The sequence below is a fragment of the Alosa pseudoharengus genome, unplaced genomic scaffold (genome assembly GCF_046254945.1).
Source record: "Alosa pseudoharengus isolate Yale_2024_CS ecotype anadromous, Long Island Sound unplaced genomic scaffold, YU_APseudo_1.1 YU_APseudo_1.1_scf_10, whole genome shotgun sequence".
NCBI classification, from domain to species: domain Eukaryota; kingdom Metazoa; phylum Chordata; class Actinopteri; order Clupeiformes; family Clupeidae; genus Alosa; species Alosa pseudoharengus.
In genome coordinates this window covers 7,517,501-7,545,000 of record NW_027468565.1, presented here as the reverse complement: position 1 = coordinate 7,545,000, position 27,500 = coordinate 7,517,501, and the positions used below count along the sequence as shown (strand labels likewise).

At 47.4% G+C, this 27,500-nt stretch overlaps 1 protein-coding gene across 3 annotated transcripts in view; it reads left to right on the top strand.

Moving 5' to 3' along the window:
- sema4ba (sema domain, immunoglobulin domain (Ig), transmembrane domain (TM) and short cytoplasmic domain, (semaphorin) 4Ba) overlaps positions 1-27,500 on the top strand; it is a 65,664-nt gene that overhangs the window by 16,326 nt on the left and 21,838 nt on the right. For 2 of the 3 annotated variants that reach the window (XM_076262400.1, XM_076262398.1), the window contains exon 2: positions 15,375-15,908. In XM_076262400.1, coding sequence (XP_076118515.1) covers positions 15,788-15,908 — 121 coding nt within the window. In that variant the 5' untranslated portion in view covers positions 15,375-15,787. Of the gene's footprint in view, positions 1-11,940; positions 12,214-15,374; positions 15,909-27,500 lie in introns of those variants that run through there. The other variant, XM_076262399.1, reaches the window with a different exon arrangement.

The window sequence follows — 27,500 nt, the reverse complement described above, 5'->3', positions numbered from 1 at the left end:
GATATACAGTCCTGCCTGCCTACGGCATACAGTTGCCTGGCTGGTGTGTACACATTTAGCAGGGTGAGTGGTGGCACGAAGTCACCCGGAACAATGGCTCTGAAGCTGGCACGGGCTGAAAGCCTCATGTGCTAAAAGCGTAACACGGGGGGCATGCGGCGGATCGCAAGACTTTTGTGGAGAGAGCCTCGCTGGTGCAACCTGAATAATTAATGCAAGTGATTCAGAGATATGACGCATTTAGAAGTCACAGAGAGAGAGAGAGAAAGGTCTTGCGTATGCCTCCTCTTTTTTATTCTATTTTATACTTCTCTCTGACTCTCTCTCTCTCCCTCTCTCTCTCTCCAACGTCTTTATTTTTTTTTCTCTATCTTAAGAGAAGTATCGAGAGAGAGAGAGAGAGAGAGAGAGAGAGAGAGAGAGAGAGAGAGAGAGAGAGAGAGGAGAGAGAAGGAGAGAGAGAGAGAGAAGAAGAGAGAGAGAGAGAGAGAGAGAGAGAGAGAGAGAGAGAGAGAGAGAGAGAGAGAGAGAGAGAGAGAGAGAGAGAGAGAGAGAGAGAGAGAAAGTGAAGCTGACATGTCAGCCCCTGCATGTTGGCTGGTGTTTTGTATGAGCGGGCAGGACTGCAGATGACTGCTGGCCTCTCGTCCGTCTGGCAGCTCTCCACTGCGGTGCGGGCCCGGCCTCACAGACCCTCACTGATAGCAGCCCTCGGCCCCAGCTGGCCCATTAGACATCTGCCCAGACAAGGCGGCTTTTTTGCATTCAGGGCACTCGCTGTTGCTGTGGCTGCGGCCACTGTGGACACCACTGGTGTTGCTGTTGTTCTATTCACAGGGTTTTTTTTTCACGACTTGCGATGTTTTGTGTGCATTCACAGCGAGTGTTTGACCTGCGGCTGGGGAATTCTCTGCAGGCCGAGCGCCGGGAAGGACCCCGGGGTCATGCTGATTGAGGCTTGCGCGACAGCGAGGCCAATTTTTGACTGGTTTCAATCGAACACAATTACCCTCTTGCAATTAACTGACAATTAGGGGCAAAATGGGACCCTCCTAATTGCTTTTGCTTCACATAGCATGCACTGTAAATTCATGGCATTTCCACAGTCTTTTCAAACATGAAAATGATCCCTGCCATTGTTCCTGCCACAACACTCAGACAAAAATGCCTCCGGTGCTTTAAAGAGCAATAGTAGATAAGCTACTATTCAAATGCTCAAGATCAAAGAAGCTTCTGCAGAGTCATATTTCAGAGTGTGTCTGAGATGTTTCTTTTGTGTGCTTGTAAGCACAGATATTTTGCTATCTTTTATTCTCTAAGGTAGAGGATGTGCTGTATGCTGTGGCCTTGTTTTAGTGTACTGTATAAGACAAAATAAACCTCCTGTCACCCGTTTTGTGACCTTACGCAGAAATAAGCTAAGGGGATTAGCCTATGAATGACTATGATAAGAAACCAGGTCATTATGGCTATAGCCAGCATTATCTCAACTGCATATCGGATATTTACGCTAGGAATATAAAAAATAGTGATCAGGGTTACTATGATAAATGCATTTAAGCCTTCAGGCATCAACCACTCATTGTCCCGGAGGATCACTTTCCGATCTTCTTGTGGGTTTGGCATGATGTTGCCTAATGGGCTGTGTCCTTGCCTTTCTCTCCCTGGTCGTGCAGGCACAGGTTGCAAAAGTGGGTGAAAGAAGAGCTTAGTGAAAAAAAGTGCTGGCGATGTGGGCTTCTGCGCTCACGCTCCCACACCTCACTTCACTCCCATCATTCCATGACATCAGCTCTCTGCCCTCATGAAGCAACATCCCATTGGCCCGGGGCGCAGTTGGGACCTATCGGGCACGGACGGTTGGATCTCGATGTGAAGATAACCCACAGCACTGCCAAGCTGATGATATCTCAGGGATCTTTAGGACTTCAAGGGTTCTTTTGAGCTCCTTACCTGCCCCAGGCTAGTAAACAACATGTCAGGCTGGCCAGGTGTTAAGAGCTCAGTGTGTCTGTGCTGCTGGCCACTAGCACATTTATAACATTTCAAAAGAAGTTTCATCAATGAACTCAGTGGCGAGTGTATATTCCCTTTTTTTGGATGCACTGAGCTTCTGTCAGCAGTATATTTCACACACCAGGAATACTGCTGTGCAGTTAGGCTGTGTGTGTGTGTATGTGTGTGTGTGTGTGTGTGTGTGGCCTAGATACACCTGCAGCCAAGAACCCAGAGCTGGCATTCAATACTGCACAAATCCCCCTATGAAGCCTGGTTAAATAGAGCAGTCAGTCAGTCAGTCATTAAGTTAAGCCACCTTAAAGGATCAATCTGAGCGCTTCCTCTGCAGAGTGGTGTTCCCAAGACTGCAGGAAAGAAGTAGAAAACCAGGAACAGTAGAGCACCAGGAACATGGCATGTAGTATCTCGGTAAGATATTCTGATTAGCACACTCCATTTCTGCCTGAAAAGAAAATTCCATAGTGCAAGAGAAACTCTACAACTCTGTGTGTTCCATGGTCTTTATGGTGCCCTTCTCTTGTTTGGTGAAAAAAGAACTGGTCAAGTTGAGTTAAACAACTCGACCGTTTTTGATTGATGGTGTCCATCTTGGCTTAATGGATGATTGACCAGACGGGCCAATGGGGTCAACGCTTGTTGTCTGAACTGACGGGCACCGCTGGGAGGAATTCACCCAAAATATCTGAGACGCAAAGGATTTCCAAGGATCATAGGCATGGCTGAGATGCCGCTGTCTTGACGACTCCAGTGACCGTGGGCCCAGGAATGACCAGCATTCTTTTTAGTCCCCTCATGGGAGGTCACCTAGCAAAGAGCCTCTGTGTGTGTGTGTAACTGTGTGTGAGTGAGTGTGTGTTAGGGGCGGTGTCAGAGAGTATGGGTGTTAGTGTTCCCAGTCTGGTGTGATAATTACCACACACATCTCAGAATATGTCATATATATGTGTGTGTGTGTGTGTGTGTGTGTGTGGAGAGGACAGGAGAGGAAAGGAGAAAGATAGAGAGAGAGAGTGTGTGTGTGTTTGCATGTTTGTCTCGGACATGCATTAGAGAAGCATCAGCAAATACTGTGAGATGGTCAATACATTTAAAATAAGCAATGCCCCCCTTTTGCATAGTCAGTTGGAACTGTTTTTTAGCAGTTTTTTTTTTGTGGAAAAAAATCTGAGATTCAATCTGTGCACTGTAATGGGTATTTTGAATTGTACCCGAAACAGCTTAGAGAGCATTTCTTTGCATCTGCTGCTAAAAGAGAGGGTTCTTATCATTCACTGCTCAGACTGACTTACTGCTGTGGCAGAGAAGTCGCTCCAACTGTAACGCCCCGTTTTCTAAAGCTCAGCTTCTCCAGATTACTCTGAATTTACATGACATTGCATACAGCTGGCATCCAGGAAACAGCTGGGATGTTTGTGTCTCTTGATTTTTGACTTTGACTCACAAAAGTTACGATCGGACTAGAAATTGCATGTCACTGATTATGTTTTCTGTGTGGACTTGTGGTCCACAGTGCACTCAGATTACTTCTGAGTAAACAGCTTGAAGCGCCAGCCATTATTGATCACACTTTATTGATTTGAGGAGAAATTTCCAGCAGTGGTTGAAACAACCACAACCCCCCCCACCCCCACTGAAACCTAATTCAGGGAGGATTGTTTGTTCATTCGACACAGAGGTCAAATTTAGCCTTTGAGACAAAGCATGTGAGTGATAAGATGCGCCAATGTCGGCTAGAACATGCCGCAAGCGCCTGATTGTCTCGCCTCCACCCTCACTAAAAGCAACCTTTCTGCACACATGGCTTGCAGTCTTGCTTCATAGCTGATTTGTAGCTCATCTGGAGCAAGGATTCTTGAACAGATGTGAAAATGGATGCACAGATAGCCTGGTCCTCCCCAAACAGCATCCAGACCCTCTGCATTATCAGCTATTGCCCGGGAAGTAGTATTTCATTTAGATTATTCCCCAGATCAGTGACATCATAAGCTACCCACACCATCTCAATGCAATGTCTATTGATTTGTTTGCATATGTTTAGCTTGTGTGTGTTTCTATACAGCATGCAGCCTGTGGCGGATTTACTGGAGACAGCAGAGAGCAGCATAGGCAGACATGCTTTTTTTTTCTTCTTCTTCTGGGGTGAGCTGAGCACAGCGAGTTGATGGACAGAGCTGTGGAATGGGGCTGCGGGACTGTGGGATGCGCTCGATGATAGACATTAGCGGGCACAGAGGCGTGGACCCGCGGCAGTGACGGATGCGGCCTGGAGGTGATGAGCTCTCCCTGGCTCCGCACGCCAGCCGGTCTGCACGCCCGCCCAGCCGGCCGGCCGGCCGCCCTCTCTCTGCAGAAGCATGAAACCGGAGCGAGGAAAAGCAGAGCGGAGAAGCAGGGTCGCTATAGCGCTGTAAGCGCCTGCCATCGAGAGACAGACATCCATCAGTGAGGAGGCCAAGAGGGGAGAAGAGGAGGAGGAGATGTCCCTCAGCGGCCCCCGGAGTGAAGGAAGTGATATTGATGGTCCTGAGGAGGGGAACAGGCGTGCCACTGGCCCTGTCACAGGGCAGCGCTCTATAGGCTTTGGTCCAGTGATGAATGGCTCCTGCAGGCCTGCCCGCACACTAAGTGGCTACCTTGGCCGCTGTGTCCGTCCTCAGGAATGCAGAGCCTGTCCCTCCTCCCTCTGTGGACTTCAACGCCAAACAGTCACTCGTCTTTGTTTATGGCCATCGGAGAATGCACCGTGTCTAATTAAGTTGAGACCGAGTAGGAGAGGGAGAGAGAAAGGGAGATGCATTCCGACTAGGTAAAGAGTCATGACGTGAAACGAGAGCTATTGTTTGTGTGATGCGTGAGCACTGGTGGTGTGACCAAGGGACTGAAATCTCAGTACGTCAATACTGATTATGTGCAGAAGCTGGGTGAAAGGAGGCGTCAGCCATTCTTAAGACACAGATCAAGAGTTCAATACAGGGAGTGGACCCAAGTCGATATGTTGAAAAAACAAGTCTAACCTTTTTCCATGTGCTGCCAATGACTCCACACGCCTTTCTTGTGGAAAATCTGACCTAACAATGTATAGATATTAGGCACGTTGACCTGACCTTTTTTTGGAAGCCAAACTGTCATTTTCCCTCTCAACAAAGAGTCCATCCATTACCACACTGTCAGCAACTTTGGCATAACAGGAACCAGAAGTGAACTCAGATTCCCAGACCATACTTGCCTTATCAGCACTTAGGGTATCAGGGCCAAATATTGCCCTAACAGTAAATACATAAAGCAAGATGGCAAGATAATCCTAACAATTGGAAACATTTAGCACAGGAGTGAGTGAGCGAGCTGGTGGAGAAACAGTCCATGACCTAGTTTTTCAGTCGTGGCTACTTTTCCAGCGCTTCACCTGTGTGCTATGCAATAATGTCCCGATCGCTCGCCGACAGAGCTGAGACTAATTTCTTCAGCAGGCTTCAAGAGGGCGGTGGGGGGGTTGTGGGGGGGGCAGAGGAAATCTGTGGAATTTGCACAGAAGCACATTTCAGTGTCTGCTTTCAAAAGCTCGCAGACGCCTTCAAAGAGATCGCTGAGCTCCGAGCAGCTGAGTTTATTTATTTTATTTTTAAATGTGGAGGATTGGGAGCGATGATTATCCATTATTATTAAAAAAAAATCCTCGGAGCACTGACTTCAGTTTTCACTGGAAGGCCAACTGTTCCAGAGAAGCCAGAGAAGCACTGCTGGGAAACTCAACAGAGCTGTTTAGATGACACTGTGGCACTCTGTGTCTCTTACAGACAAACAGTAACAATCTGTTCTTACCTACGGAACAAGAACAGTCAAACAGTCACAGTTGAAATATAACACAGTTTGGAAGGTTGGATGGTTTTGAACCTCGGGCATGATTAAGTCAGCCGTACTCACACTGCTAGCTCCCAGCCTCAGATAAAGATTGGTGCTGGAACAGATCTATTTCAGATCTTGCCCCAATTTGAGCCAGATCTGATCCCAACTAGTTCCAGTGTGTTTTGCTGACGTTTTATTTCAAGCAGTGGTTGTGTCTATAACCACACACAGATTTCCTTTAAAGGACAACTCCAGTTGAAGAATAACCAAGGGTCTATTTTTAGATGATAGTGAGTGTAAACCTTTGTTAAAAACAATGCTAACGTGCAGGTTTTAGTGAGACCGGAATATGCTTTTACAACTAAAAAGCATATAGCATAGCCTTTGTGGGCAGCTTCACTACCTCAACATTAAGTTGGTTCCCAATGAAGGTTTACACTTGTTATAATCCAAAAATAGACTCTAGGTTGTTCTTAGACCGGAGTTGTGCTTTCTAATGATGAAGATAGATTGCCCGGCTGCCATGGTGAAAGTTTGGGTCTTCTCCAGTAGTTCATGTGATGAGCACACAGTGGAGAGAGGAAGCTGGTGGGGCGTAGTGATCCCGCAGTCTGAGCGTCCGACTCAGACAGCTCATTAACACACATGAGCCCTCATTCACCATTGCACCGGCACGGAAGCAGAGGAAGAGGGGGGAAAGCGCTGCACCAAGGGCAAGTCAATATTAGAGTGTGAAGGGCTGGCCCTACGTCCTTCCCCTCCAATCAACCCCCTCCCCACACCACCACCACCACAGTCCCACTGTGCACTTATCTCGAGTCCCAGAGCTGCGTTTAAAGAGCGTCTCACATGGTAATTGCTCCAACAGTTTCTGGAGCAGCTCGGAGTGCTTTGCGTGGCAGGGAGTGCTTAATACCCCCTCCTCTCGCTCTGCCTCTCCTAGAGGAAAGCCTCGACTACAGAAACAGCAGAATGCAGAATGACAGACAGAGCTTTAACAGAGATAAGGGTCGAAGTCCGATGTGACCTGTTGTTTTATCAACATGTTTGATTTGTTGGTGCAAGAACACTGGCTGACCAATATGATTTACTAGTAACCCTGAGGTTTTGTGGCTTGCTCATATTTTTGGGTACATCCAGTGCGATGGGTACCATGAGCATAGTCACACCATGAATCAAGAGTGTTAAATAAGAGAAGGCTAGCTGTTTGTTATTCCTTCCTATAACTGGTTGGATTAGGTGGATACCAGAGCCAGAATATGATACTCACTGTTTACAAAGTCGATTTTCCTGTTTGGAAAGTGTAAGCGCACCGAATCTCCACTCACTGAGATAAATATTCAAGTTCAGCTGAGATTCAAATGAGATGGCCACTTAATAAGGAGCATAAAATGCATTCTTCTCTTTGAGTTTGGTTGTGCAAACAGATTGCATTTGCAATGCAGTAAACAGCGTAATTGTATTCTATTCACACTGTATATCAAAGCAAATGTCAGCATGCATTATTTACTTGGGCAATTACTTGCAGAGGGTCTTTTATGTCAGCTGCCTCTTCAGGGGTATTGGATGAGGGGTTGGGGAGATGGTGGTGGTGAGCAGATCATACAATATTTAGAAAACAAACATAGTGTTCCTTGCATTACAATAGAGGAATTTTACAGGGAGGGAATGCGGAGGTCTCAGGGAAGCAGTGGGAGATGTAGCAGGCATATTAATGGGCTACTGTAAATGTGTTTGCAGCATCATAGGCTCTGTTGTGTTACACACTGTCTTGAATGCCAAACTCTCCAGAGAGTCCTGACATTTGCTGATTGCCCCCCCCCAATAAATTAATAGATAAATAAATGGGGAGGAATGGGGGGGGGGGGGGGGGGTGAGGTAGTGACGCTGCCCGCCCTCCAACCTAGTGTTCAGTGGTGGCTGCATATTTTCATCCATAGTGTTCTGTTCTCAACGTGATTATTGGAGATCGAACCATGAGGCAAAGCTATTGTGACACACTTGATATTAAATATCAATAGGCTCCAGATGCTAGATGACTAGCTTAAGGGTGCAAATTGACACTACACTGTTTATAACACTGGTTGTGAAATAGACAGACAGAGGGAAAGAATAATGAAAAAAAAGAGAGTCTCTGTTTAGGCTTTTGTGTATTACAAATTCAACAGGCTTTCCCTGGTGACTCCGTGGAAGAGGTCATGGGTGCTAACCGAATCGAGCCACCCCGCGCCCCCACTCTCTCTGCTACCTCGTTCTTTTGCTCACAGCTCTTTTACTCAGCATATCTACATTGGCTGTGTTATTAAGTTTTATTCATGACAACACACGAAAGGGTTTTAATCCAAGTTAAGACCTTGGCTGATGTGTTTTGACAGGGCAGACTTTGCCAGGAAAAAAGGCTGGGGGAAGCTACCAAGGGGAGAGAAAGCGGCTTTGCCAGTTCTCCTTTTCCTCTGCCCTCCCTCCCTCTCTCTCTCTCTCCTTCTCTCTCTCTCTCTCTGTCTCTCTCTCTCTCTCTCTGTCTTTGCGCACCAGGCCATAACACACCAGCCTGAGAGGGTCCAAAGAAACAGTGCCACCAGAGCTCTGTAGCTCGGCCTTGCATGATTGATCATGCCTTCATGGTGTTTTCGCACCTCTGCTTGACCGTGCCCATTTACCGTAACCAAATAGATAATGTCTGCAACTTCCCCTCACGCCCTTCCTTTTATGGTTCCATAAAATGTGATGAATGCATTTCGAAACTGTGCAAACTCTGAAAGAAAGTACAGAGATTGATGGGGAAACCCCAGAGTATTTGCTCCGATAACACATCCCAGCTTTGTTTCTGCCCTTGTAGCTGCCTTTCGATCAGAAGTGGAGGAACTAGATGAATAAGAGCTACTCCGGTAGATAAGTAACTCTTATCACATGCCTCTGCCCTTCTGCCCACTGACTCACCGTGCCACTGACGAGTCACTGACACCCCTCTCCACCCCGGCAACCCCACCCCCCACCTCAAACCCTTCCTCAAGTGGATCGAGGTCCTCGCTAACCTTTCCGTCTGTGGAACAAATCTGTTATTGCTCTCAGCCACGTTGAAGAGCTGCTCTCCTCTTCACCCTCCTCTCCCTCTGCTGATGGAGATAGCACGGCACAGATGCTCCGACTGGTCCGCCACTCCGCTACATTTCATCGGCTGTCTCCACATCTGTGATGGAAATTCGCTCGGAGTGCAGGGGTGGGGGTGGGGGGGGGACTCTGGGTTGTACTGGCGAAGGGGGGTTATAAGAAGACGGATGGTGTGGGGATATTGCCAATATTTGCACTTCTGACAGCAGTTCTGGTTTTAGGTAATTGGGATTAAAAAAGGAGGAGGTGATGAAACATCTCTGTCCAGTTTCATGGCCATATATTACATTAATCTATCACGACTCTCTCCGACACGCTTTTGTGAGCTCCGCTGGAACGGCTCTTTTTTCCCCTCTCTCTCTCTCTCTCTCTCTCTCTCTCTCTCTCTCTCTCTCTGCTCCCTTCTTTTGAATTCCTCCTTGTGACAGGAGGTGCCAGCGACTGAAACCAAATGTACCCACACGTGAAACAGATAAGAGGGGAAATTTGAAGATCCATTTTTATATAGCCACAACTACTGGGTTCAAAATGCCTTCCATCTTGATCCAGCATTTTAATAACATTTTAATTAGGCAATTAAACGTCTTTGAAAATAGCATATGGTTATAATTACACCGAGGCAGATCACCCAGGAAGGAATCGTCCATTAATTACTCAAAGCTGGGCCCGGGGATGAGGAGAGACTTGGAATGGCAGCGGTGAGGATCGAGGGAGCTTTATCCTCCCCATGTCGGTCACCTTTTCATAGTTTCCATTCAAATCTGGGACGCCAGGCCCAGACCATATGAACAGGGCTAGCGGTTGGCTGTATCGGTTAGAGAAGGAGGAATGAATGTTGTGAAATACGTGACTGTGTCACTACTCATGACTGCTGGTTTGAAAGAGACGGAACAATCTGAGTTCTTGTTGAAACTGGAGTGGACTAGGTGCTTATCATACCTTGTTGTCAAACCTGGACATGCACAAATGGCTTTGTCACTAGTCACCGTGACTTAATACTGGTACCTCAGTCGGGAAGCCATTCCACGTTTCTTACTCACGAGCTGTATCTTTAGATCTGTGCAGCTTTCTGTGACAAAATAACCCCCTGCTTGCCACCCTGTATGTGGATGGCAGTGAATCACCTTCTCTCTCTTCACATGCGGGGTACGCTCTTTCACTTTGACACGGATGACACAGCCACACTGTTACACATCTGTTTCCTGCCCCCCCCCCCCCCCCCCCCACACACTGATACAAACACAATCCCACACCCACCCACATAAATCCACATATCGTTCCGGCACACACCCACACACACACACACACACACACACACACACACACACACACACCCTTGCACTGTAGTTATACACACTCACTCACACATACTGTAGACATCTGAGCTGAGTGTATCAGCATGTAGAAGCGGAGGGGAGGGGGAGTGGAGGGGGAGTGGAGGGGGATGTCAGGGCCAGGGGGTGGAGGAGTGTTTGGGGAGGGGGGAGGTGGTGAAAGGCCACATCTGTGAATGTGTGTGTGTAAAACCCCCAGGTGACTCAGCGCAGGTGTCCCAGTGTCTGTGTTTACAGGTGTGTTCTCAGATGAGGCCGAAGCCAGCAAGGTGTTATTTATCACTCATTAAGACACAATTTCAGCCCGAAATACAAAGAGAGGTTTGATCTTATCTTGATCTGAACAAACACACACACTCTCTCTCTCACACACACACACACACACACACACACACACACACACACACACACTATTCCATCTCAGATGACAAACTCGATATTCAGGACACCTGTTGCTGTAGTAAGGCCAATGCTATATTTATGAGAGACAGGAAATGATCCGCCTCACTACTCATCCACTGTAGTATGTGCATGATATAATCAAGCTGATATGACTCAGTTTGTAACATGTGTATAGTTTTGCAGCATTTTAAAGAATTTGATCAAATTATCTCTTGAAATATTTTGCAATCGTGGTCTTATGCAATATAGTGCAAAAATAAAAGTTATTGAGAGGTTTTCTGTGACGTTAAGTCTATTGTCATATCAGGCTTGTGTGAATGTGCTTTGCAGCCTCTTTTGGTCTGTCCATGGCTGTCCTGTTGTATTTATATCTTTCTCCCTGTGAATGATGCATTGGCTATAGTGTTGTGTGTAGAGCGCTACCCTGACCTGTCAGGTTGGAGAATGCAGAAAGAGTGTTGTGCTAGATCACTGTGATTCATGGCCAATCGCCTGATCCTCTTAGGCCCCCAGCTGCCCATGTCCAGCAAGAGCAAACCCTTGACACAGACCAATCACAGAAAGACCTCTCAAATTAGCTGACCTGATGATTGATTATTTGGAAGTCTTACCAATGTCATGAGAGGCCAGTGATATTTACATGTTTAGTTCACAAAATTATAATACACTTACCTTGGGGTATAGACTGCAGCTGCAGTATATTGCCATGAGAACTTTGAATTAAATGGAAAATATATAAACTATTTAAGAAGTGAAATTTCTGCAGTACTCTGATTTCTAAGTACTCTGTGTATCTGCTTCTCTAATCAGCCAAGATTCCTTTACATTTCGTGGAATTCATCTTAATACCCCTGAGACGTAATAGAGGGGAAAAAATCTGAGGGATTACGTAACGTTGACCATGGTCAACTCCAGTGTATTCTGTTACGTATTTGCATCCATCCAGATGAAAGGGGACAAGTTCAATTTAAATTATGAATGTGCTAATGTCACTGTTTGTTTACTCTATAGCACAGGGGACGTGCAGCACCAAAGTGTTGCGCAATCCGTCAGCGCACACTTCCCTGTGAAGTGGAGTAGTGAGGACAATATGATGATTCATGGCATAGACATTAATCCGCCTGTAGGAAAAAGGTGCAGCACACTGAATCACATGTAAATCTCTACGTTGACAGAGGGCGAGAGAGAGAAAGAAAGAGGGAGAGAGGGGCCTCACCGTCTCCTCCCAGCCGTCCCTAAGTCACGCACGGCGTAACTCTTCGCGTGCCCCAACAAAAGTTTGTCCAGATGCATTATGGGGTGGCTTCACTCTTCTGTTGGATTAATGAGGCTGTGTTCCCTGCCTGGTCAGCTGGGAAGCGACTCCAATTTGCTGCTCGCAGAGGCTAATGATGGCTGTGCAGGACCCGTCTGCTAGTGTGGCTGGCTCTGTCTGTGGCTCTGACCGTGGCATGGCCCATTCCACGCCGAGCATATGGAGCGATTGGAGGGGAGGAACGACCTTGTGAGTAGAGAAGTCTGGGTTGTAGGCATAATGCTGTTGTGTGGAGTTTAGGCTCAAAGAGCTTGACTTTCATATGCACCATGTTATATTGAAACTCCCCCACGTAGCTTACTTCAGCTTCAGCCAGATGAGTAGAAGCACAACCTGCAAAGCCAGTGTAAAACAAAACAGCACATCTGAGTTGCAGTAAGGTACTCACAGCCTTCTGATTCAGCTAATATTAATTTGTTTTCAGAACATGCAGGTTTGTTAGCGTAACACCCAACCAACCAAAGGGCTTTCATATCTTTAATTCTTACATAAACATGGGCAAGTCATGTAAGGGGTTATGTTATGTCAAAGGTGACGTCAGCCCAATCTGCCTCCGAGATCTCCAAAGGTCTCCTGTGGGCTCGTCTCTGGGGTCAGGGGAGATGACTTCTGCTGATGTCACCAGGAGAGGAGGAGGAGGAGGTGGCGAGGAAGATGAGGAGGGTGAGAGGAGGAGGAGGCCGTCATCTCTGGGAGTGCTGTCTCCTTACATGACACATTAAGTGCCTCCTGCCTCCCATGTCTCCAGCCATGCTGCACTCTGCCGCTGCCGGGCTCTGCTTGAGAACATCTGACAGAAATATGGAAGGCACCCTGTGGTCTGTTAAATAACCTGGGGGGGGGGGGGTTGTTTTTCCTGATGTTGCTGAATATTTATGACCTATAATTTAGCGGCTATCTAAAAACAAAGCTCTGGCATTGGCTTCATGAAAAGTAATGTTCTGCATTAGAGCCGGCTGTAAATAACTTCATTACCCTCACCTCAGAGCCAGGACCAATATTACCTTTACAATGATGGCAAGATTCCTAAAAAGGACTTGTCATAAAGCAGATATGGATTTACATGCTATTACTGCATGTGTATGAATTTTATGGATTTTGCCATACGTCAGATTATGGGTATCAAAGGATAATGCTACATGTCTATGAACTGCTGTAAAGTTTTAGTCTAGTAATTTCTCGCTTGAACAGATCAAGCAATTCTATGGAAAGTTATGGGTCATTACTTCATTCAAAGTAGTCAAGGTCATAAAGGAATGAATCTCATGGTAATGTGTAATAATGTGACGGGGTGATGTAGTAGCACTCACTGATCAAGCTGAATATCAGTAGAAATGTTTCACAATCTTGAAACTAATAGAATAGGCCTAGCTTAATGGACTTCTAAAATGGAGTACATCATCCTATAATTCTAGAATATAGTTAGAAGAGTATGAGGGGATATGATGTCCAGTAAGAAGAGTCAGAGGGCCTTTAATCTGGGAACCTCCCATAATTAATACAGACTCCATCTGCAAATGCTCCCTATTCATTAATCCCTCCTCTCCCATTGAAACAGCATTACTTCAGTGGAAACCCGATGACCTACAGATGACCACTTCTCCATTAGAGGCAGGGAAGAGCCACTCCGATAAAACGCAAAAATAGTATCGCTAGCATTTGGTATCGACTGATTCGCCACAAATGGGCCGAACTGGATACTCATTAAGGTTGATTTAAGAGACTGACCCCCGCGGTCAGAGTAACAGTAACCACTTCCAACGCCGCCGCGCTGACGCATCGTATTGACAGGGCCGTCGGTCGGATAACCTTGCACGGCGTCACTGTAGATGCTGTATCTCTCATGTAGCACTATGCTAGTTATTTAATGACCTTTTAGCAGGTCCTGCGGTAAACCACATGTACAGCATCTGCCTGGTGGAGGTGGTTGGCAGATGAGGTCAAATGGAACATACACATACCCATAGATGGATCCATACATCCATAGTTAGAACATGGCCAAAGTATCCCTCTGGGTTTAACAGATGAAAACGTGTCATGTCTGTATTGCTGTCTCAAGTAATTGCAACATAACATTTTCATAGGTGGTCTTTGGGTTTTATGGTGATATGCAATATGTGCTTGTTTCAAGTAATGGAAGCATTTACTCAGATAGAACTCATTACATGGAGTATGGGAACAGTGCCTCCTTTCTTTGATACAGGAAACAATATTGTGGGAATTCACTGTGGCGTGGGCGTTTGCTTTTGTACGGCTGTACAGTAGAGCTGCAACATACTCTTTCTCTTTCATTTACATGGAAATACACGAGGGGAGGGTGCTGGCAAACGCCTAATGTAACCAGTGCTGTATCTGGAGACAAATGGGACTCGTTGTGCCAGGAGCGGGCACAGCTGGCGAGGTCACTGAAAGCTGATCTGTTACCTGCAGTAAGGGGGAAACACCTTTCTCATTGTCTCAAAAAGAGAAACCACAAGTAGCCACGCCATTCCAAGAAATACTCTTGTTTCCTGTCACAGCTCATTTAGACACACCCGTACGGATCACAAGATACCGCACATGGAGAGAGAGAGAGAGGGGGGGGGAGAGGTAAAGAGCACCGCCTAAGGGGAGCATGGGTGCAGTTTGACACTATCAGATTTAACCTGACCTCGACTCCAGTACCAGCACCAGGAACAGGAGCCCTCGGGACTGGCTTTGAGTGCAGCCTTTATAAATCAGTGCCCACAGGAGGTTCCTGCTGGCATTTATTTACCACAGAAGAGTTAGCGACTGAACCTCGAACCTTTGCCCAGACGTACCAGACTCAGACATTACCAGGCGGGGAAAAGGTCAGCCGTAGCCTAAACACTGAAGGCAAAAGAGAGGATCGGCTAAACCTGGCACAGCCCCCGGGCATGAATCATTGTGATTCACTGGTCCACACTCTGGCCTGGTTTTGTCCGTGCTATTTGAAAGTGGACCTTTTGGCTGATGTGAATTAATAGGGACTTGTAGAAAGATCCAGAAATCATGTTGATGTGTGCAAAGATGCATCCAGTCGCATTCCGCAGTATTCAGGACTGCCTGTAAGGAGAATGTTTTGTGGCCTCCACATCACTCAAAAATAACCTGCTGTTTGGCCTAAACAAAGAGATAATTCACTGCACTTCTGTCCAGTTGTGCACAATTCAAATTGCAATTCTGCTTCCTGTTTGCTACCTCAATTGAAATGCAATTAAAATTCAAAAATTGAATTGGAATTTAAGAGCCAGTTTCAATTCAATTCTGGAATTTTGCACAAGCCTGCTTCTGTCTCATTTGCGTGCTATGCTATGTGTCTTATATCTCTTCTTCACTCCTGGTTTCAGGCTTGTGAGCAGACCCTCGGCCAGTGTGTACCAGTGTTTGAAGCCTCGCCGCATGGGACCAGGTGTCATGGGAGGCTGCCTCTGACAGGAGAGGCCATCGCTCTGGGCATCACCGCCATCATCCAGCGCACCAGAGGAGGAACTCCAGGGGACTCTGTTTACTCCGACACCACACGCCTCGCCTGCGCTGGGACTGCTCACCGCCCCGCCCTTACCGGAGAAAAACAGGGGGAAGGGAGAAAAATAAACCTGACGGAAAGAGAGAGGAAAAAAAAAAGACTGAGCAAAGAAAGAAAAAGAAAGAGGGGCCTTCATGAGTCCAAAAACGTCCTGAATCGTCCCCGAGCAGCACACACTGTACACTCTTTCTTTCTCAGACTTCCTCCCATCCCCAGCACTTCTCCTGCGGAGCCATGCGGACGCTCCGAGCCGTGAGCCCTCTGCTGGTCTCGGCCTCCCTGCTACTCCTGGCGGCCTGCTTCCCGGCCAGGGCCTCCGAGGATGATGTCACCCCGCGCCTCAGCTTCACTTACGGTAAGCCAAGAGCCACACTACTCAGCACACACTGGCATGCTGTCACACACACACACACACACACACACACACACACACACACACACACACACAAATTCACACACACAGCAGGCTGTCATGACACTGCCAAACTTGCCATTGAACCTTGAGCGCACCCTGCTTCTGCTCTTACGTAATTATTTTGTTGTTTTACGTGAGAGGGGAGATTGAGCGAGTAATAGAACAAGAAAGAATGAAAGAATGACTAATAGGGAAAGAGAAAAAGAGAGAGGGAGACAGAGAGAGGCAAGCACACACACACACACACACACACTCTCACACGCAAATACACACATACGCAGAGAACTGCATGTTTACATTGCCTCTGTGCCCCACTGGTTGACCCCATGTGCGTAGATCATCCATTTACTGAAAAGCACGTAAAGGGAGCTGGCCTCCACGGCTGTTCCCAGTCTATAAATAAGCCCTGTGTGAAGATGACCAGCTTCGGTGGTCAGGGTGGACAGGCCAGCACCCCTGGGGGGTTGGGGTGGGGGGGGGGGGGGACTGGTGCAGACAACAGTTGCTGGGGTGTTGATAAACTAAAAGTGACAGAGAGAGAGACAGAGAGAGACGGAGAGAGAGAGAGAGAGTCGGTTCTCTTTCTCAGGGGCTTCAGTGGATGGCGGTCTATGGAGTGATGTGGAGGCGGAAGGAGTGTTTTACGTAACAGCGAAAACAACGGCAAAAAAAAATCCATGACAACTATTCCTCCTCTGGAGCTGAGCGAGTGGCCTGAAGTTGGCCTTTTCTCCGAGACAACAAAAAAACACTCTTAATGCCCACACAATGGCCCGAGCGACAGATGGAAACACCGAAAAGTGCTGTAGGCGTGCGTCTTAACCCTCAATACCCCCAAGATGGTGTCCTTGCTTTTCAGCCCCATTCAGAGTGATCCAACCATGCAGCACCTTCAGACCTCAATGGTGGCAAAAGCCAGGTCTAATCCCTCGCTGAGAATGGCGGCTTCGTTGGGGTGGGTCTCTGTCAGGTTTAAGCAGGTAATTCTGTTGACTGGAGAACAAGCGCATTGTGCCCGGCTCATGTGGAGAACAATGGACCCCAGTTGCTGTAAACACCATGCAAGTCTAACGCGTTTGTGCTCCTCATGTCATCCGCATGTCTAGGGTTTATTCACCAAAGTGAACTAATGCAGACGCAACAGTACTTGGTTGTGTAGCATGTTGCAGAATATTTGCAAAATATCAAATTCCTATCACTTGATGCTTGTATGCCTGTATTGTGAATTAAGTTTGATTCAACCTGTTTGACTCCACAGTGTAGAGGCACTACCACTCTTGAGCATCCAACCTCCTACACATTATATAGCCACATTATCTGACAAAAGAAAGCGTACACCAGCATGTTGTAGGAGCACAGTATAAGGAAAACATAATTGGAGCATGAAGATTTTGCTTCACTGTTTTATCATCTGTATTTGCTAACACTCGAGCAAGTGCTGAAATGGGTCAGAATATTCTCTGGCAGTAAACCATACTGCCTGTCTAGACATGCAGACTCTCCCTCTCTCTCTCTCTCTCTCTCTCTCAAACACAATGTCAATCTCTCTCTCTTTCTCTCTTTATCACTTTCATGCTCTCTCTCTCTCCCTCTCTCTCACACACACACACACTGTCAATCTCTCTCGTTCTTTCTCTCTCCCTCTCTCTTTCTCTCTGTCTCTCTCAGCAGGTAAACTCCCTCACCTGCTCGCCAACACAAAGGGCGCTGCACAACAAACCTGATGGAGCGTCTCAGCACCACACACACACACATGCCATAAATCACTCCTGACTTGCAGCACCCCTGTGCTAACAGAAATATTTGCTTTTTACGCTTGACTCATGTGGCGCTCCTCTGCCCTCCTGTGTGCCGGGGGGTGCATACGTGTGGGACTCTGCCATCTCCTTTCAGCGTTTGCAGTGACGCTTGTTTTGATTCGGGCAGCCATTGTGTCGAGTAGTAAAAAGGCACCTGACCCATGTGCTGAGTGGCATTAAAGCAGTTGACAGAAGAGTTATGCAGACAGGATGTATCTTTTATTCCTTTTCACAGTGTCGTGCAGAAACAACACCGCGTGAATACAGTTGAGGTTTTGCTCGACATTGCCTAACGCCCCTAGGGCTTGAGTAGCAAGGAGTGGAGGATACCTTGTTTTCAGCATTCACAGTGTCCAGGTAGGGTGTGTGAGTTATAGCTCCCATAAGCGTGTTATTTACAAGTCAGTATTATACTCCAACTCTCTCCAAGAAAACTGTCCAGGTCACATTGACTTTGCAGGCTCCATGGCCCCTAATGAGGCCTGCGAATCTGGGACGGTGATGTGGAACAGACTCACACTGAGTGGAGAGATGTCCCTAGGGCCCAGTGATGGTGTAACCTCTGTTTATGAGCTTGTATCCCTCGCGAGGCACCCCTTTGTTCTGTTCTGTGGCGTTTGTTGGTGTGTGTGTGTGTGGGGGGGGGGGGTTGTGTGTGTGGGTGTGTGGGTGTGGGTGTGGGTGTGGGTGTGGGTGTGGGTGTGGGTGTGTGTGTGGGTGTTAGTGTGTGCATTTTGGCAAGTGTCTGCCTGTGTCATTATTTGAACATTTATGGTAATAGGAAAAGCTTTAACATGAGCTCCAAACTATAAATAAGTCAGTCTTCCATACGTACATACTCAGGCCGCACATGCTGGTCTTCATAGCCAGTGGCAAATCCATAGCAAGCATGTCAAGCCCATGTCACACCCTGTTTAGTGTATCTCAGCAGCACTCCTGAGGGGCACAGTGGGGCTGGACACTGGGGGTTGGGGCTCGGGGTCAGAAGAGGGGGTATGTCTCCGTACTGTAAGTACACCAGACAGTCCAGATCCTCCTCCAATGCCACCAGCCCCCCCCCCCCGTTGCTCCCTCCCCCGTTGCTCCCTCCCCCGCTCAGCATCGTTGAAAACCCCAGGGACTTGACTGACACATGTGGACATAGCTGCGACAGGACAGAGACGGACAGATGGAGGGGTGTAGGGAGGGTGTGTGTGAGAGAGAGAGAGAGTGAGCAGAGGAGAGGGGGATGAGGGATGAGAGACTGAAAGTTAGAGCGGTTCCTCTGTCTCCACAGCAGGACTAACTCTTCTCCTGCACTCTCCCACCCCTCTCAACACCCACCCACTTTAATGATGAGCCTAATCTTCCATGAATAATGAATGTGGATTTGTGTGTGTGTGTGTGTGAGAGAGAGAGAGAGCAGATGAGTGTGTGTGTGTGTATGTTTGTGAGTGTGTGTGTGTGTTTGCGAGGGAGTGAGTGAGTAAGTGAGTATGTGTGTTTGTGTGTTTTGGAATGTGTGTGTGTGTGTGTGTGAGTGTGAGGGGTGGGGGTTGGGGTTATGGTATGAATACCGGTCTGGTTCTCATTATGTGCCTATCGGGAGGGATCGTGGCTTCAGGGGAGGGGGAGAGAGACCCACCTCCTATCTCCTTTCCTGTCCACTCACTCCGGATCCAGGCCCTTAATGCGGACCAGGGCGAAGAGCTCGGGCCTTCAGAGCGTGCTCTAAGGAGGACACCTGCAAGATAGTCATACACTCTTAACACACTTATGGCCCAGTGAATGACTCTGAGTTCAACACGTTCACACTGAGGCAGGATGTGGAGGAATCTGGCCTAGCTTTGGGCACTTGATTCTGCGGTTTGGGAAGCATAGGATGCAATGTTTGCCCTTGTCCTTTAAGCAGGACACGCCTTCCACCAGGCCCTTTTGAATTGATCTCGCAGCACTAAATCAACCTGACAGTCTTGTCAAACGAGAGAACATATCTTCCAAGCATATACAGTGTATATATATATATACTGTACATCACACACACACACACACACACACACACACACACACACACACACACACACACACACACACACAGACAGTAAAAGACACTGTATATACAGGGCATTAGAGTCCTTTGGGTGTGCATGACAGATTTCCTAATGCCTGCAGACCTACTTGTCCTTTGAAAAAGGGCAGAAGGGAGTTTTTTACTGGACTTGCACAAGCGCAAGGTGTGGCACTACATACATAAGCTGCACTCTCAACATTGTAAGTCTGGGTGGGTGATTTGTACGATCCTAGAAAGAACAATGTCCTCTAATTGTAGTCCATACATCACACATACAGCCACAACAGCTAGACACAAGCCCCTAGTGGATAAGCACATAACTCAAGGGGCTGAGGGTTTTTTTTTGGTCGTTTATTTAAACTGGAGAACGGTGTTTTAATAACCTTTGGATGGAGGTGGCACGTTGCCATCAGCTGACAGTCAGGTTTTGATAGGACAAGCAGTGAGCTGATATGGTGAGGATTTGCAGAGCAAGCGCTTCTAGTTTGAATAGGCGGGACAAGTAATTTGGAGTTTATTTGCGGTTCAGGAATCCTGGGATAAAGGAGCCTTAAGCCGAGATGTGTAGTGGCAGCATCAGTTTGTTTTTCTTTGCCGCGTCGCAGGGAATCCAGCGTGATTGCGCTGATCTCGACCACATCAGTGTTTATGAAACCCACTTTCAGAAAGGCATGGTTGGTGGTGAAGGGAGAAGGTCGTTAATCACAACAGACAGACCTGAAGAAATAACACCCTCACGGCTCTTACACGCACATTAGCAAAGTGCCCTGTGCATCTGTGTGTGTGTGTGTGTGTGTGTGTGTCTGTGTATTAGTATTAGTATTAGTGTGTGTGTGTGTGTGTGTGTGTGTGTGTGTGTGTGTGTGTGTGTGTGTGTGTGTGTGTGTGTGTGTGTGCGTGCGTGCGTGTGTGTGTGCGCAATGCATCCGACCCTGGACTCATCCCATTGCAAAATGCTTGTGATCATATTGCACCTATCATATCTCCACAGACGTGTTTGGGCATTAGGCTGACTAGTTGGCTACAACACAGCTGGCTGAGATTCTCCATCAGTGTGGGATGAACACAAGTGAGGCAACATGTTGTGGCTGTGCCCTCTAGCTTTCCGTACCTTTCTGAGACCCAGAGCTCTAGGGGCAGTAGAATAGTGGTCTCTCATGCCCTATCTGATAAAAAGCACAATCTCAGCTTACATAAAGCTCCTGGCATAATTGCAGGTTATATAAGATTGAAACTTTTTTTCACTTTAAATTAGGAGTTTAATTACATTCTTTCCTCAAGTAAATATCTGGAGGTGCTCATGAAACCTATAATTGCCCCTTCTCGCACAGCCTCATGAATTCTGACGAACATGCTTTTTTTCTCTCTCTCTTGACCCCTTTGGCTGGAGGTCTCATGTTTGTGTGCAAGTCCTCAGTTCCCCCTCGGCATTAGTGATGTTTGTTTTTTTCTTCTCTTCGCTATGGGGGGGGGCACTGGTTTCCCTTGCGACACATACAAACATGCCTTGTGTTTGGCTGCTCTCCCCACCCCTTGCGAATGCCAAAACGTCACCATGGTGTCCATTCTAGCACGCTGCCGCTGGTGTGCCATCTCACGCAAGCGAGCGGCTACTCCGAGCGGTCTCCTTAACGCAAACACCGTCCCCTGTCGCTGGCTTGATGAATCTCCCAGCTCCCATTACCCTCTCAAGCCACCGCCCCCCCCCCCCCCCTCTCCCAGCAATGCCTCCTTAATCCAGTCCAGATGCTGCCATCACTGGTTCCCACCCTCTGGCTCACATCACCACCCTGACACGACCCCTTCATTCAATCATTTCAGCGTTCCCTATGATGGATGGCTTTTGCCTTATGTAACACCACCGCCAGGTGAAGGTGAGGAGTCTGGCTTGGACGCAGGGCCGCCACCTCTCTGCTCTGCTGGGACTAGCGTTGTGCTGTTTTCCCATCATCCTCCTCTTCCTCTGTCCCTTCCCAACCTCTCAGCCGCAGCCCTTCACAAATACTCAGCATACATTTGCCTACTTGTCTCGCCCTGGTGTTGTGCAGGACTTCCTGCGAGAGTATCCGGGTGGGGGGTGGGGGGGGGTGATGGAGAACGTTGTGACCCCTGCTTTGAGTCGGGTGCCCTGGGGAGAGGGAGAAAGGACGGAGGGGGAGTGGGTTTTCCTTTTATTTTCTGGGTGGGAAGAGGCTCTTAAAGTGCACTGTATCAGTGGTCTCTCCTTCCCAGGAGTGCTGCGCTGACCACTTCCTCTGAGTAACAGAGCATTTTTAGGGAGATTGAAGGATGGTGTGTGCTTTTTATTGAATTTGAAAAAAAAAGAATGAGAGTGCATGCTTTCAGGGCTCGGCACTTTGCGAGGACAACAGACCCCCTTAATAAACTTCCAAGAACACGCTTCAGAAATAACTTCACATTTATTGGCAGTGGATTTGTGCTCTGGGTTATGTGGGTGTATGAGTGAACATAGATTCTGGTTAATATAGATTCTGGTGTATGTGTATGCGTGTGCACGTTCGTGTATGTTTTATTTTTTGGTGTATATAAACTTTGAGAAGATGATTGTACAAATTGTTTAGATGGAGGAAAGATGTTTGTTGAGGGATCAAGTGTGGAAAACAAACACTTGGCAAAGTCTTGTGATTTTACTGGTGTGAACCCATGAGTGTCTGTACTCTCCCAATGTTTCTCTCACGCACAGCTGGCAATAGCAGGAGACTCTGACGGCAGCCGGTTCTGGAGTGGAAGTCCACCAACAGAACAGTTTTTTTTTTTTTTTTTTTAAACATGTTTGCCTGGGATATATGAAAACTGTTGCAACAAAACAAGAACTATAAAAGTATTTATGAGAAAAGCACAACAATGTTCTTGTTGTAAGTTCTTACACAAACACACCAGGTGAAAAAGAGATGGTTGGAATGAATAAAAGAAAAAAAAACAGTTTTGCTCAAAACCCCCTTTTCCAGGCCCATCTGTTTAGAGTTAGCTGTTACTGAGATGTCTCTGTTTTAGGATGGGATGTTATAAACCCCAGAAGCTTCTAGATGCCTTTTTTCGTCCGAGCACTCCCCCTGAGATTGTGTAGATGTAAGATTGTGTGTTCTACTTTAAAATGGATTTGATCCCGGCGGATGGCAGCCGAGTCTCCCAATGGCTCATCTGGACCCGATCTGGCGCAGAATCAGCGCCAGCCCTGTTCCAGAGTCATTCGATGTCTGGGGTAAAGGTTTAAATCCCCAGGCCTGGAGCTATCGCCCCCTTCTTGCCCTCCTACCCCACTTACATACCCCCTTACCTGCCCCATGTCTGATGCTAAGATCAGAGTTGCCCATCAGGCTTCCTGTGCTGATCTGACAAGTTTGGGCCCCACTCTCTTCTTTCTTTCTCTCTCTCTCTCTCTCTCTCTCTCTCTCTCTCTCTCTCTCTTTCTCTCTCTCACCTCTCTCTCCGCTTCATGTCTTGTTGTTTTGCCTCTGGGCTGCATGCCACCGGGTTTCTCTCCTGGAGAAAGGGAAAAAAAGAGAAATAAATCTGGGTCATGTTTGTGGACAGACCAGAATGAAATGGGGCATCAGATGTTCCCTCTGTAAAAAAAGATGGGATATCAGTTTTCCAAAATGCACCCCAAACGAAAAGAAGTAGAAAAAGTCAGTGAAAGCAGAGAGGAGGGAGAATGAGAGAGTTTTCTTTTTTTTTCTCCAGCCCTCCAGGTTGTTTGCCGTCCTGACAGGCTCTAAATGAAAAAGCAGTGTGAAGAGCGCATGTGTTTCAAACACGCATCAGGGGCTTGTCATTCACTTCACACCTGGTAATGACATCATTGTTTCTTCAGTGATTACAAAGCAGCGCTGTGGTGGCACAGATAAGGCACTGACTAAACATGACTCAGCACTCCGACTCATCTGCTGAATTGCATGAACCTGTCTCGTTTATTCAGCGCAAAACACAATACGATGATGTGGATTAATCCACCATGCTCACGTCATTGTTCTTTGCAGGTGTCATTTTTCTTTACCAAACATTGCAGAGATTGTTGTACATGCAGAGATTGTTGTACAGTTGTGGTGTTGTCTGGGTACATATATTATAATAAAAGTGGTTCTTTATTTGCAGGCATCTTGAAGGCACAGTGATGCTATTGTAGTTTATTCATGAAGGGTTAAGATGAGGGTTTGGACTTGGAGAATGAGTTGGAGTTCTGCCTCTGTTTGACTCTGTTAACTGTTACACTTTATTTTATTCCCCAAACGTATAATGTTCAGCCATGTTTAGTTGAGTGAAATAAGCGATGACATTCAGGCCTCTCTGAATCAAATGTCTTGTATGAGATTATGCCTGCATAACAACCACCACGCCACTGTGTATTCCAGCATCACTTTGGGCATCAACTGAAAAGAGAGGGCATTATTTTAACATCTGCACATGGGGGCTTGGGAAACCTGATACCCATCAGAAACAGTAGGCATTTACTTAAGCAAAGCTGTCTGTTCCGATGCCAAACAAAGCGCCATGCTTTTGATCCGGCGCACCGAGGGCCAGATTGCTACACGTTCTACTCTCGCGCGCGCCGACGGGATGCTCTGCGTTACTAATTAACTTTGGGCATGTGCCTCGGAAAAGACCCATCGGGAATTCCACTCCACTCTGGCCGGCTACGAAGGGCTTCCGAAGAGCCTAACATAATTAACGTTCCCCCTGTCCCCCCTTAACAGGATTAGGGAGCAAAGCAAAGAAGGATATGGCAATCCATTTAGCGCTGGCATTTTCCAAAAATGACACGTAATTGTATAATGACACTAATGGCTTTGTATTGCTCACAGCTGCCGTAAGGTCGAGGCATCTCCGGACCACATCTCTTTGTACTTCGGGCATACTGGCTATAGTAACTGGACTCTGAGTGTAGTGTGTGTGTGTGTGTGTGTATGTATGTATGTGTGTGTGTGTGTGTGTGTGATAAGCGTTCATATCTCTCTGTGTTTGTATAGCCTTAATGAGAGTAGCATGTAGTGGCATGTTTTTGTTGTGTAGTGTCAGTACCTCTCTCCATCCCACTCTTTCTCTCTCTCTCTCTCTCTCTACCTCACAAACATGCTCTTCCTCTCTCTGGGCTGTATTTTGGGTCACCAGCGCATGACGTAAAGTTCGTTATTCACCAGCGCAAAGTTGAATTCGGTATTTTGCACGTTTATTTTTTAAGCATTGCGCCCAGGGGTGTGGCAATTAACAACCCAGGGAGGGGACTAGCGCATTGTCTAAAAATCGCTATCATACACCACCTAAACCTGGTCAGAAGTCAATGGCGAGTTGTTCATATGCTATTTTAAGAGCACATGTCAAGTCATATTGGTAGGTGCACGCACCATCCTTCTATCATTCATGAACGCACACCAGCGCACGTCCATGCAAAGCATTACAAATTGCACGATTACAATGGGAAACATAATTAGAACAAAGATATTACGAAATACTGTACATCTCATGATGAGTAGTTATTCACCATCATTTGCAAATTGGTAATGACGGTTAAAAGGGGAGAGGCGATAGACACGTATGGAGCACAGCTGAAGACGCACTGTCACGAGATATAAGCAACTCCTCTGCAGGATAAATGTTGTTTTATTCAGTCATTTGAGCAATATTAGGGTAAGTGTTGCTTTTTCCAGCCTATGTTTTCGGTGGTAACCCATTGTCAGTCAATAGTGAAAGTAACTGCATATAACTGTCTTGTCGTTGACTGACTCCTTGGTGAAGTTAGTTTCACTTTGCCAATGAGTTCAAATAATAGACGAGTGCAAATGCGTGAAGGCTATGCTATGTTTAGTAAAGCATGGTTTAAGAATGACTATTCTATACGGTCTCGCAAGCAGCCTCCTTCAAATGCCCCTTTGAATGCAAAAATACCAATGCATTTATTTGACATATCGCGCGTTGCGCCGTTGAAGGGAATGACAGATGTCATTCTCATTGGTTTAAAATGATGTTACGCCCCAAACACACCCATATGACTGATTAAAAGACCTAGGAACACCTTGTTACGCCATGCGCTCCACTTTTGATAGCGAAACCCCTCCCAATGTGAACTGGACATCCTACTAAATTTGAATAGACTTTTGACGAGTGACGATGCACTTTAGAATGTCATGATGGGGCCCTCTGTGTCTGGGCTAGTGGGTTGAATGTAGCCCAGTCCAGCTCTGCCCAGCTCGTCTCAGCCCAGCAGAGCGGAGGGAGAGTTGGCTGGCAGAGAGAAGCAGGACAGGAAGAGGGGTGTTGCGAGCCAGCGGGCGGATGGACGGATGGGAGCCTGGCTGGCTGAGCTGACTGGGCTGGACCGGACTGGGCAGGGCAGGCGGGCGCTGAAGGATGCACCTCTTTTCAGACGCGGCCAGCAGGTTAAACACTGGCCTGATTAATGCCCGCGGAGCCTGCGTGTGAAAACGGACACCCGCCGCCTAGCGCACCGGTTCAGACAAGTGGGCCTCTGTGCTCCCAAAGCTGCACAGGAACACTAGGAGAGCAGAAAGGAAGGCAGCCGAGGAAGGGCCGGGGGGGGGGTGGTATGGTGTGGGGGTAAGTTTTCTGATAGCACCCCCACCCCACCACCACACCATCTCCATTTGCTTCAGCTTCTGTCTGCACCTCTGCTTCTAGCTCCTCCTGGCCTCATGTTAGAAACCCTGATGGCAGCATTCTGCCTTTGTGGGCAGGGGAAAACAAAACACAAACAGTACACGTAATGCTTTCATCGGAGCAAAAACATATATTTACTCCAGGCATGGCAGCACAAGGCAGTGTTTGTGTTATTATCTGAATCCAGGCTTTTATTAAGCGGGCACGCTTCACTTGGCACGGCCCGTGTGATCATACAGAGACGTCTGTGTGTGAGTGAGCTAAAGAGGCCCTTTGAAGCGCTCTGGGCAGGAAGCACTAAGTGGGGGTGGCAAAGAGTTTGTGTGTGTGTGTGTGTGTGTGTGTGTGTGTGTGTGTGTGTGTGTGTGTGTGTGTGTGTGTGTGTGTGTGTGTGTGTGTGTGTGTGTGTGTGTGTGTGTGTGTGTGTGTGTGTGTGTGTGTGTGTGTGTGTGTGTGTGTGTGTGTGTGTGTGTGTGTGTGTGTGTGTGTGTGTGTGTGTGTGTGTGTGTGTGTGTGTGTGTGTGTGTGTGTGTCAGAAGAGATGGGACCCAACTAGGCAAAGCCAAACAAGCTATGATATGCTTTCTTACCTCGACCGGGACACAACAGTGCCCAGCTTACCTGCCCTGTTCTCCTCACGCACCCATTTTGGAAAAACAAAGAAAGAGAGAGTAGGATCTCTCTCTCTCTCTCCCTATCTCTTTCAGGCTCCAGCAGACACTAACACCACTCTCCCTCTGGAGTGCTCTATCAAAACAAAACAGGATGATTCTGTTCTTTTTCTGTCCCCAGTCAGTCCCACAGTGCATCACCACTACAGTGCGCTCTCTCGTTTTTTTTACTATCTGTAAGACAGGGGCCACAAGAGGCAGCTGTCGTCGTCATGGAATCGCCCTAAGGAGACGACCTCAGCCGGTCTCACAATAATACCCAGGCTTGGGAGACTGTAGAAGCCTGTATAAGTGCTGTGTGTGTGTGTGTGTGTGTGTGTGTGTGTGTGTGTGTGTGTGCCCGTGCGCGTGCACGCGTGCAGAAAGATGGTGAATGGTG